Below are 13060 nucleotides of genomic sequence, written 5' to 3' on the forward strand. Positions count from 1 at the left end.
ATAACTGCATTCATATGAAATGTCCCTAATAGGTAAATCTGTACAGATAAGAAAGCAGATTTGTGGCTGTTTAGTACTGAGGGAGGTTAGGGGAGGGTAAAGGAAGATGGGGATTGATTAATAATAGATAATAGGGTTTCTTTTGGGGGTGATTAAAATATTCTAAAATTGGTTGTGGTGATGGTTACAAAACTCTCTGAATATACTAAAAGCCATTGAACTATACACTCCAAATGGGTGAATTATATGATATGTGAATTATATCTCAATAAAGTTGTTTAAAAAAAAAAAAAAGGATGGGAGATCATCATAAAACCAGGAAGCATGGCCTTTCATTTCCAAATGCTCTGGTCATTCCTCACTATGTCAGGTCCCTTTCAGCTGCACCAAGTTTCCTGACTTAGAGGTAACACCAAGTTCTCATTCATTGTTTCAGACACATTTGAATTTTTCCTCCCCCACCACCCCGAGATCCTTGAACATCCTACAACCACAGCACAACAGCTACATTCTCTACTACCATGGAGCCTCCACCAGCCGCCACCCCAGTTCTCCTTGGCCTTTGATGATCTGTTCCAAATTACGGAAAGGAATCAAGAGAGCAGGATAAAATGAGAGAGAACTATCATCATGTGAAGACAGTTCAGGGTTCTGAGTAGGGAGGTGTATTCATGGGGGAATGGCAACAAACTCTTTGGTCTCAGATAAGAACCACTGGGAGTGGGGAGCAAGGTTGCGGAGACAAGGGAGAGATTTTCCTAATAGCTTTCTCCCAGACTTACTGGCCATCCCAAACATGAGAGGTCTGGGTAGAGAGGACTGGCAGATGATCTCACTAGGGACTTTTAGTAAGGCAGAAACAGCAAGACCATCTTGTCAATGTGACGACCATGATCGAATCCCCAACTGGGATTCTTAAAGGATTAATGCAGTGAGGAATTTAAAAGCATCCTGATAACTGACTTCTGACAAAATACCCAAGAAAACAATGTACAAAAACTGTGTAACCATAAAATATAAGAGCAAGCATAAATGAGATTATTAATCCAATGATATGGATTATGCCTTTAACCATGTACCAGGTACTGCCTACGCACAGTGTTTTCAGAAAAGGGAAGCTCTCCTCTCACCTTTCAAGTTGTTTGCTGCACAATCATGGTGGTGCTGCTCATCTTTCTAGTAGCTTATTTTCTTTATCATTCTGACTCTCAAATCTCTATCAGAACTGGACCTCACATGGCCAGTAGTCAGTGGAATGTAGCAACGCCCACCCTCAAAAACCTTGCCAGCTTTCATGAAAAAACAACAGAGTCCTTCACCTGAAACTAATATAACATTGTATGTTAAGTAGCTGGAATTAAAAACAAACAAACAAAAAAATGAACAAAGTTATCTGGTTAGATCCTAACACAAAAATTGGTATAGCATGGACCCAACCAAAGCTCCTTACTGACTGAATAGAAATATCCACTATATATCCCACAGGTCTTAGAAGTTGAGCTCAAATATCCAGAACCAAGGACCCACGTACATAGGGCTCTTCTAACTTATTCTAGTTAATCTCCCAGGAGAGAGGCTCTGGTTCTTCTTTTATCTTCTCAGAAGACAATAAACAAACCTGTAAAAACCACTAACTGTTTTCCCCCAAATCTGTGAACGGACAGTTAAACTAGTATTTTTGTTTTGCTTGTTTTTTAAATGAAACTTTACCCCTATAATTTCTATGCACTGTCTTTTTTAATAAAAGCACAGGAGATAGCCATGTTGGAATGTGAACCACGCACAGCCTGCACATGCCTACCTGCAGCATATGACCGCTTTACAGGAGAGCGCCAAATCCAGGAAGCTTCTCCTGACTTCAAAGGAGAGCGCATACTTCAGGGTGTGGCCATCGATGATGAGGGCCACGTCATTCTCCTTGCCCAACAGATTCCCAAGGTCAGTGCAGTGCTGCGTAATGGCTGCCCTTGTTGCCTGAAACAAGATGGGGGGGGGGGGGTGTTATGTATTTATGTGTTCAATATGTCAAAAACAGAACTTAAGAAAAAAATCAAAAGTTCCTTAAAGTGAGGACATGCCCATTCTAATGTAAAACATACAGAGTTTAATTTGATGTGAGTATATATACATGTACATTAAAATTCCATTGAACTGCCTGCTAGGTCTGTTTTATGGGTGAAAACATCCCCTTTAATGGTATTTACATTTGATATTTACAGTAACCTACTCTGGTTGCAGTCTAGGCTGAACCAGAGCATCCAAATTCTTCTCCATTGGAACTTTAATTGTTAAGGTTCTTCTGACTGTTTTTCTCCCTCCTCCTTTATACTACATATATATTATTCTTGGTGCCTCTAGAATAGGAAACTCCATATAAATGAAAGCGTGATGTTGTATTTTTGGGTTTTCTTTTCAAAAGATAAAGTTGCTAAAACTTAAATGGCAAACATTTCTCAGTTTGCACAGATAATCTTTAAAGCTTCCAAAAGGTATTAGGGGATATACACAAAAGATTAATTTCTATCCTCTGCTGAAATCTTCAAATTAAAATTTCTCCCCATGAGTCATTAGAAGAAGACACAAACTGGTCATTTTTTCATGTTACAGAAAATATCTAATCAAATTAAACATTTTAAAACAGTACTTTTTAAGACATCACTACCAGCCGAAATAAGTGCCTTGGTGTGATGTCTTAATCAGATGCAATTAAAGCACAGCATCTTTCTTTAGATTTTAAAAAAAAAGTATGTCTGACTTCCCGGTTGAATTTATGACTATGACTAGGATATCTGGTTCAAATATAAGAATGAAATTTTTAGCTCATAATAAAAAATACGGTTTAAGTTAATGAGGGGAGCACAAAAGTCTGCTGAAATGATCTGTCTGGACAACTGTCCTTTGGCTATTAAACTACATTTACATATAATTTATCCACCTGATAACATAAATTACCATCTTAAAGAAATATGTCGAATGGACAGGAATCTTTCTACCTCTAGTTAAACTGAGGATCCGCTACCATCGCAAAGGGTGGCGCAAGTTCTATTGTCTTACTTCTCCCTTTTCATTCTTGACAAGAGACTTGAGACGACACTTATCAGAAAGATGTATTTGAGGCATAACTGTGGTCTAGAGCCCCGTTCTGTGCTCAGATGGCTCAGGGTCTGGTCCCAACTCTCTACTTACTACCTCTGTGACCCTGGGCAAGTTACTTAGCCTCTTTAAACAGCAATTCTTTAGTGTAAAACAGCTAAGAATAGGTAACCTCATAGCACTTTTGTTACAAACAAATGAGCTAATTGGTGCCACCTGCTTAGCGCTGGGCTTGGCACATAATAAGCACTCAATGAAGCCCATTCTTCCTCTGGTTACTGTTTATGCACTAAGAATTTCCTACATCCAGGAAAATACACAGTGGTACTGCTTCAGGCGGTGAATAAATGCCATCACTGACAATGCCTTCTTTGTCAAGGTAATAACAGAAGCATAATTGATAGAAGAGTGTCCTAAGAATAACAGTTGACTTTTAGTAAAAATAAAGGAAACTTCATACCTTTTCACTCTTCATTAGTTGCATAATTCTGAATCTCAAACAAAACATCTATGTTTACCCTATCTGTGCAAACAGCCTGCCCTTTAGAATCTGGGTAGAAAAACTCCCACCCACTCAGGGAAATCCCGGTGTGGCAGCCCGGGTGCGCTCACCGGGGAGCTCAGACAAGTCTGGGCAATTCCGAGGAGTGTGCTTGCCAGGGGTCGATGCGTGGTGGACAGAAAAACCTCCTGGGAAATATTTTACTCAAAGGGATGAGGCAAGCTCTGCAGATCTGGTCCGTGGCCAACATGCCAATACTGTCATGGAGGCACAGTCTAGCCCAGTGCCCTTTACTTCCATTGCCACCCCCTCCCCGTGGACTTATGGAGGAAAAAGTTGAAGAATACAAATCCCTGAGATAAGGAAACCCCTGTCTGCGGTGTTTTTGTAAGGGGGCACGTACAAATGAAGATACGCAGCGGTAGTAGTATTATAAAGGGTACTTTCTCCACGTGAGAGTGTTTCTGGCCCACTCAGGAAGACAGACTGGACCCTTCCTCAGCCCGAGTGCTGGCAGCTGACCACCTATCGGTGCGTGAGGCTCTGGGCCATGAGCAGGGAGGGTGCCCAGCAGTGGGATGGTGAATGGCAGAAAGGTGGTTACTGAGACATGTACAATCTTCCCCTTCCCCCCACAATCAGTCAATCCATTAACTGTGTAGGGAAGGACCTGAAAGGGAGCTGGAGTTTCAACAGCGACAGGCAGGGACACACAGTCACCCACGCGGCCCCTCTTCCTGAGGGCCTCCTAGGCCAGAGCCTGCAGTGGCCTGGGGAACACGGATGATACTAAGTTGAAATGTTTTCAGGTTGAACCACGCAAAGTGCTATGGACGGAATGTTTGTATCCCCTGAAAATTCAGACATTGAAACCCTAATCCCCAGTGTGATGGTATTTGAAGGTGGGGGCCTTTGGGAGGTCATTAGGTCACAGGGGGGAAGCACTCACAATGAGATTAGTGCCCTTAACAAGAAGCTGCAAGGGAGTTTCTTCCTTCTCTCCCTTTCTCTCTCCCCACCGCACCGCACCCCACTCTGCCCCTTCAGCCACAGGAGGACACAGCATGAAGGCAGCCAGGCCATAAACCAGGAAGAGGGCCATTGTCAGACAGTGGATCTGCGGGCACCTTGATCTTAGACCTCCCAGCCTTCAGAACCACGAGGAATGGATTCGTGTTGTGGAAGCCAGCCAGTCTATGGTATTTTTGGTATAGCAGACTGAGCAAAGACAACTCCTTGAGCCCACTGGTGATGCATACTCTTGGCATAATGGATCTAGAGATGAGAAGGCATGGCTTGTGACCAAGACAATGCGAGGGCACACAGACCGAGCACGCAACAACTGCTCTCATGCTTACTGTCTAATAAAATGTAGTAACTGCACGACAGATACATGCGTCGTACCGAACGTGGAAGAGAAGGCTGCTGGTACATGGACGGGATGGGAGGGCAGCACCCGGTGTCCTGGAGCAGGAGATGCCCATGGGAGTGAATGACACCCCCGAGGCTGTGCTGAACTACAGACTGTTAGAAACATGGCAGCTATGCTCTCCAGTTGTGGAGAGAGCACCAAACATTACTGTTACTATGTGGGCCATTCTGCCTTCCTGGTACATTTTGCATTACATTTTCCTTTCCTTTTTTTTTTTTCAAGTTTTAATTTAAATTCCAGTTAGTTAACATACAGTGTAATATTAACTTCAGGCGTAGAACTGAGTGATTCATCACTTCTGTACAACAGCCGGTGCTCATCACATGCCCTCCTTAATCCCCATCACCCATTTCCCCCACCCCCCCACCTCCCCTCCAGCAGCCCTCAGTTCGTTCTCTATAATTATGAGTCTATTTTCTGGTTGATCCTTCTTTTCTTTGTATCTTACTCCTTTTGCTTGCGATGTTCTCTACTTCTCACCTCCGTTCCTACCTGAACCATCCTGTTCTCTCACTTCATCTGTGCAGAATCACACGTTTGCCTGTGAGACTGAACACCTTCCTTACCACTAAAACCTCTCCAGATGCATCCTCCTAACTCCACCCTTGACTTGTCTCCAGCCTCTACTTTGGTTTTAATTCCTCAGCTTCCAGTGCCCACTCAGCAATAATCTTTGATCAAACCCAGACTAGCTGGGTTCACTGCACATGTGTGGCAGAATATAGGTCCCTTCTGTGCAGTTCTCAAGCAAGCCAATCGAAGGTATTACTATCACAAACAGTTCCTTATTCTCAAATGGACTATGATTCAAAAGTCTATTTGTAAGTTAGTTATTGGGCACTTAGAATCTATTTTCCCAATGGAACGATGTTACAAATTGTGGTTGGATCCCAGGGCCTGTTAATGCCTATTTAGCCTAGTCGCTAAAATTTATACTGCAGTCTCTTATTTTAATAAAAAACCAATTACTGAAAGTTACAATGGACTTAGCTCTTATGAGGGGCATAGGGAGTTGGTACCAGGAGTTTCATTCCCAGAAAGATACAGAACATTCCAAACTCCTTCATTAGAATTTGCCTATTAGGCATTAATATAAAAAAAATCTATTTCCAGGTTTTCATATGTATTCTACAATTTTATTTTCCTTCACCATTAAAAACACGCGCGATTTACAGCCAAAGTGAGCAAGTGCAACTATAGATTGTTCGCGTAGGCACGCCAATCACTCTCCTCTCCCTTGCTTGTGCTGTACTGGGAACCCTGCATTTCTTACCAGCAAACTCAGCACTTGCCTTTGCATTCTCAGCTTTTTAAACAAAATCATGTAAATGCCATAGACAGTGCCACCCTTGAGCTCGGAAAATGGCTGTCTGTCGGCTCACAGATCAGAGGTTCGCCTGAAGTACAGTTGAAGTTCAACCTGCTCAACTTACACACAGATGGGATCCGCAAGATGGTTCTACTGTGAGTTACTCTGGATTTAACAAACTGGGAAAGATGAAGATTTCTAGAATCTGGATGCCTGTCTACCAATTTGCAGGTAGCAGGAATCTTTCCTCAAAATGAAACCATTCCAGTGACACTGAAATCTGTCAAGGCAGGTGACCCTCTCCCTCCACAAGCTTGGCAGTGTCATAAGGAATTTCTTAGACACTGAGCTAGCAGCAGCTGCCTCAGACCCCACTTTGATGTTCTGCAAATTCCAACGGGCTCAGAGCTGATGATGCTGAAAGCCGGACGGTTCAAGTTTCATGAGTGGCAATTCAGCCAAATCTTACTTCTCCTTCAGGAGCAAACTCCCTTCTCCTGAATTAACCTTGAGCTAATGAGTATCTAACCATAATGCCCATCCTCTAGACCATGGGTTCAAAATGGTTTTGCTGTTCTTCCATTCCAGCCAGCCATCTATTTTTCTTGTCCCTTACCAACCATCAGATGCGCCTTCTCTCACCACTGTGTTCTACCATTCCTGTCATTCCCACTGCCCAGCCTCCCAGACCAGCCATGGCGGCATTCTCCTTATTCCGGCCACTTGATTTTTGTACTATCATTTTCCTTTCCAATACAATCACACCTGTTTCCTGACAGCATTAACACTCTCAATACTTTTGCACTTATAAACTCTAAGGGACACAAAAGTTTGTAAAGCTAAAGACAAAGTACAAATCCGGCAAACCCATTATAGGCAAATAAAGGTGAAGGCTGAAAACAAGGTAATTCCTTATGGCCCCTACTGGCAGCTGTAGGGGCTGCTCTAGACATTGCTTTGTTCTAATCTATGAATATCTCTAAACTTAAGTTCATTAGAAAGAGGAATCTGTTAAATGTGTAATGTTTCAAGGATTTCCTGTGATACTAATAATTTCAAGCGAGATGGGATGCTATCTCACAGGCACGGAGCAAACATTCTTAAGAGATAATCTGGCCTCTTGCCACCAAGCAGCCATGTACTTGTTTGGTACCTTCAGGTCACCTTTTACTGCCACCCCCATCAGGCACTCTCTACACTGGCTGTCTCCACCTCCCACAAAATGTTTCTATTTCTGATAAAAAAAATTGTTTATCTTCTCAGATTGCCAAGTTACTGAATTCTCAGTAACATCAAAGACTCTACAGAGTTATGTTTTTGTTAATTGTCTTGAGTTATAGTTATATAGTTATAGTTATATATAGTTATATATATATATAGTTATATAGTTATATATACAATAAAGTTGAGCCATTTTAAGTGTACAATTCAATGAGTTTTGGCAAAGTTATACAGTTATAGTTATATAGTTATATATACAATAAAGTTGAGACATTTTAAGTGTACAATTCAATGAGTTTTGGCAAAGATATGCAGTCACATAACCTCCTGCATAACCAAAACACAGAACATTTCCACTGCCTGAAAACATTCCTTCCTGCCATCCGGCATGCAATCCTATCCCGCTCCCCACCCCACCCACCCCCGCCACCCAGACCTGGCCCCTGGCAATCATCGATCCACTCTGTCACTATAGTTTTGCCTTTTCTAGAATGCCATATAAATAGAATCAGACTTTACAGTCTTTTCTGTCTGGCCTATTCCCTTAGCCTAAGGCTTTGAGATCTCTCAGGTGTTTCTGTGCTTATTAATTCCTTTCTGTTCCTGACTGGTAGTCCACTGTATGAATATACCACAATTTGCTTAATTCACTCACTCATTATCACATTTCTGGGTTGTTTCCAGTTTTAGGATATTATGAATAATTCTATAAATATTTATATACTGGTCTTTGTGTGGACATATGCTCCTATCTTTCCTGGGTAGACACCTAAGATTGGAATTACTCGGTCATGCCCCCAACAGACACGCAGAGCAAGGTACGTCTAACTTTACAGAGACGGTGAGGCTGTTTCCAACAGAAAGACATGGTTGTGGCATTTCGCTTTCTTACCAGTGCTGTGTGCACGCTTTGGCTGCTCCTCATCCTTGTCAACACTGGCAAACTGTCAGTCTTTTCAATTCCAGCCATCCCACGGGTGTGCGGTGTTAGATTTGGTAGTTTGCATTTGCACTTCCCAAGTAACTAATGGTGTTGAGTATTTTCTAATGCTTACAAATTAAATTAATTTGTTTGCTGGGATTTTAAGACATACAAGTAAGCAAAATAAAATAATGCAGGTAGTATACGGGGAGGGGCATTCTTGTGCACGGTGATAACCACTGCGTACACAGGTGAGCCCCAAGAACCTCTCCTCAGGGGAGCTGTGATATCCTATTTTTCAACTTCTTTTTAACATCTCATATCTCTAAAAGATCTACGTTTTCCTGAAAAGGCATCCCAGCAGTGTGAGAAGAGCGATTCAGGAGGTGGGGGATATGGAAGAAAACTGGCAGCAGCTGTTAATGAGCAAGTATTATTTATTGGAAAAAAAGAAAAAAGAGAGAGAGAGACTATTTATTCACATAGCCTTCAGAGCCTAGAAAAAGTCTGAAAACATGCAATCACTATTATCTACTGAAAGACAATCTAACAGTTGTGCCTGAGCTCAAGTCATTAAGGTCAAAAAATTCCCTGAAAATATGTACTTTCCTTTTCATGAAGGATATTAAATAGCAAAGCTACTAGGCTTACTTTATTTTCTTTCCTAAAAAACTAGATTTTTATTGTAGCACTAGGAATCCTCTTACATGCTAAACAAATATATTCTTGAATAGCTGTATACAAGATCTCAAAAATAATTTATATGCTTTAAGAAGCATTGCTATTCCAATCTTGACTGTGAATCTTTTTTCTTTTGCAATTTTTTAAAAATGTGGAATTCTTCTTAAAGTGGATAACCCTTTTTCTATAAGAAAATGATTTTGCAGTGTGACCCTCCTGCAAGAAGAAAGCAAAATCAACATTTGTAAGTGATCAGTTGGCTGCTGTATAAAATGACCCTCTGTAATTCCATGGAACAGTTGCTGGTCACACATTTGTCCAGACTGGATCTCTGGGAGTCACCATATACTTCAGAGGCACAAGGAATCTCAGCCACAGTTGATACCACACTAACTAGGAATAATGTGACTATGAACATAACCACTTTAGCTTAATTAATTTTCTGACCTTTTAGGATTTAAATTTTTAACTTTGGACGTATCAATGAGATAGCCACTGCACTATTTTTAAAATCTGCTTGGTTCCTGGAGTTATTACCAAGTGCCCAGACCAAACACAATGGTGACCAAGTTTATAAATTTAAAAAGAAACAACAGCAGAAAATAATCTCTAGACAATTAAAATTTACAGAGTGTTTTTAACAAACTACGTGATTAGGTATGTCAGATAAACTTTAGCAAAGGAATGTAGAGTGCTACTGATCTCACACAGAAAGATAAACTACCAGCTGCAAACCAAAGATCTACATTTGGCTCACAGTGACAAATGCTGGTATCTGTTATGTCAGCATAGAAAGCATAGCATAAGTAATGCAAAGTCATTTCAATTCCTGAACTACTTATTTGCTTAATGATAAAACCAGTTTCTTAAAAAACATGCTCACTTTTTGAACAACCCCTTACAGATGCCATGTAAAAAAAAAAATGAACATAAGAATCTTAATTAGTTAATCTCCTGCCCTTAAGAACTTAAAGTTTTAACTTTAATATTTCAATAATACAGCCACTGCACTTACTCCTAAAGTCTTCTTGACTCTTAGAGGAATTAAAACGTGCCCAGACTGTGTTTAACTTCTGCAAACAACAAATGAAAACAGTAAAAAAAAAAAAAAAAAAAAAAAAGTTCTAGGGGCACATGGGTGGCTCAGGCAGTCAAGCGTCTGCTTTTGGCTCAGGTCATGATCCAGGGTCCTGGGATCAAGCCCTGCATAGGGCTCCCTGCTCAGTGGAAAGCCTACTTCTCCCTCTCCCATTCCCCCCTGCTTGTGTTCCCTCTCTCGCTGTGTCTCTCTCTATCAAATAAATAAATAAAACCTTAAAAAAAAAAAAAAAAGTTCTAAAAGAGACAGTGAAGGCAGATCATTAAAAAAAAAAAAAAATCCCAAATCCATGTGTGGCAGCTGCAGGCTGTGTGAGGGAGTAACAGGGCATAGGGAAGGTTGTAGCCACATGAAGAAAATGTGATCTTGGGCTCCCCACTAGTACCTACTGAAGCAAAAAGACTGCACACGAAGGGCTGAGACTGGCCACCACCCACAGCTCCCAGGCTGCAGCTGAGCCACCATAGGCAGGTTCTGGAAAGCACCTGCCAGTGGGACCTCCTCAGTTTTCCTTGAATCAGTAGGAGTTGGGGGTACAGAGAGAGTTATGTGAGAGGAAAAGAACAACTGTATACAAATCCTCTGCTATGTTAGGAAAAAACTTCATGTTTATGTGGAACACCGTTAGCACATTTTAAACTGGGAATACTTTCTAAATGACAGTCTCTAGTCAGTAAAGCCAGTGGCATACGTTATTATATAGATACAGATTTTAAAAATAAAACCAAATAAATAAGTAAAAAGTGTAGAAAAAGTTCCATTTCCACCGGAGACCACCACACTGATGGATGTGCAAGGAGGAACTCTCAGCACATACAACCAGCCAGAAGGCTCCCCCAAATGTGCAGAACCCATAACCAACTAGGGTAGGTGAGGGCAGGCTCAGGGGTCAGGCTAGAATGCACCTCACCATTCTCTTCTCTACACAGACTGGCAAGGATTCAAGGTTACGGAGATAGAGGTTTACATCAAAATATAGAGCCAAAAAAAAAAAAAAATCCTTTACTTAACCTTTAGCCATTAAGAGCCTATTATGTGCAGAGGTTTCTAGGGGTGGAGAGGCCCCCAGGGAAGGAAAGAGCGACAGGGAGGAGGGCACACAAGAGCCCGAGGCCTGGCACACAGCTGCGATACCTTAGTAGGTGCTGATGCCCCCCTGGAAGGCGTGAGGAAGCCCAGGCACAGCTTGGAAGGTGCTGGGGATGGGGAGGCTGGGCGGACAGCAGACAGAACAGGAAGCATTTGCACGTCCTGCCAGAGCTCACAGGGAGCCAGCAGAAGCTTCCACGTATACAAATACCGCACTCAGATGTTCGTATGTGGAAGCTCACCCACCAACAGCAGAGATGATGAACTGGACAGGGAAACAGACCAGCAAGAAGCCTTCAGATGATGAGAGTCTACCCTTTGACTGGGACAAGAGAGACAAAACCAAGAAACGCATTTCAGAAGAAGGAGATGCAGCGCCTGGTGAGCGGTCAGAGGGTGAGGGAGGGTACGGGGGTAAGTGGTGTCGGGTCTGGGAGGTAAAGGAGGCCAGTTGCTGGGAAAGGGACAGAGGAGGACTGGGGGAGGGGCAGGAGCCTGTGTTTGGGGGGTCAGAAGAGATTTCATTTTGACTTTGTGTACAGAGAGTTGGCTCTGTGGTTCAAGAGCAACCTAACCATTCCCTGCGAGACTAGTGAGGAAGCCTGGAGGGACAGTAAGGGATTAGGGGCCCCGGACCACCCAGCACTGCTCTCTAGGGACCTGCTCCTCAGAAGTCCCTCCGCCTCCTGCGCCCCCATCAACGTCTGCAGAGCTCTGAGTGAACATCCGGCAGCCATCCCTTGTCCTTTGTGGATCATATAACCTCTCAATCAATGCTGCTTAAAGAATGGAAAAAGAAACCATTTGGGTAGTTTCCTTACCACTCCCTCTGGGTGAAAAAAGCAAACAAACAAATCACTCAGCATACAGCAGGTGCTGAGAAAATGCTTGCCACCCCTTGTTTGGGGAGTATTTGCTGCTTCCTGAACTCCTGACCCTGGCCAGAACAATCGCTCACTGTCTGTGGTGAGTCATCTCTTCTCTGCTTCTGCTGGTCCCTTCTGCACATCACTGCACTTGCCTTGTGACAAGGTCTTTCTATTCATATTTTGTAAAGTGTCTGAGGCCTCAGCGTGGTGGACCACTCACACAGTAAGTAGCTGTGGGACGCCAACAGCGAGGATGCAGCCATGCACGGAATGGCAAAGGCCCTTTCTCAAGCAGCTTACGTGTTAGTGAGGAGACAGGCAGGAAGCAAACAGACACCCAACACATGCTGTGTGGTATGTGCCGTGGAGGAAAGGCAGGTAGGGTTTAGCAGGAGTCCATCAGGAACTGGACAGGACGGCTCTCAGACAGGAAGACCAAGACTGGCTTTCGGGCAGAAGTATTAACAGTTTATGCTTAAGCGGACAAAAAGGTCCCAACGGTCAATTTGAGCGGCCAGGAAATAAAATCAATAGGTTGAGTTTAGGTAATTCATCCCATATTTTTAAAAAAAACTTTTGAAGCCAAAATTGAAAAGCCAGGTGATTTCACATGAAAACTGTGATACCCAGCTTCTCTTAAAAAATGACAGTACCTGGGAACGTCAGACCCGTGTTCATGCAAAGCAACACCCAGCTACCCCTAACAAATACATGCTGGCCATAGCGACCCTATCCCCTCGCCCGTACTGGAATGCCAAGCATCACTGGTCACCGGGTATGTGCTGCTCTGTGGCCCTGACCCCCCGATCCATTAAAAGTGGGGGGAAAAATTACTAGGGCAGG

At 42.8% G+C, this 13060-nt stretch overlaps 1 protein-coding gene across 1 annotated transcript in view; it reads right to left on the bottom strand.

Moving 5' to 3' along the window:
* Positions 1-13060, bottom strand: part of ATP8A2 (ATPase phospholipid transporting 8A2) — a 604495-nt gene that overhangs the window by 321858 nt on the left and 269577 nt on the right. The window contains exon 25 of the mRNA XM_035003669.1: positions 1802-1974. Within this exon, the coding sequence (XP_034859560.1) occupies positions 1802-1974 (173 nt within the window). The remainder of the gene's footprint in view (positions 1-1801; positions 1975-13060) is intronic.

The sequence above is a fragment of the Mirounga leonina genome, unplaced genomic scaffold (assembly GCF_011800145.1).
Source record: "Mirounga leonina isolate KUSES-001 unplaced genomic scaffold, KU_Mleo_1.0 Mir_127, whole genome shotgun sequence".
NCBI classification, from domain to species: domain Eukaryota; kingdom Metazoa; phylum Chordata; class Mammalia; order Carnivora; family Phocidae; genus Mirounga; species Mirounga leonina.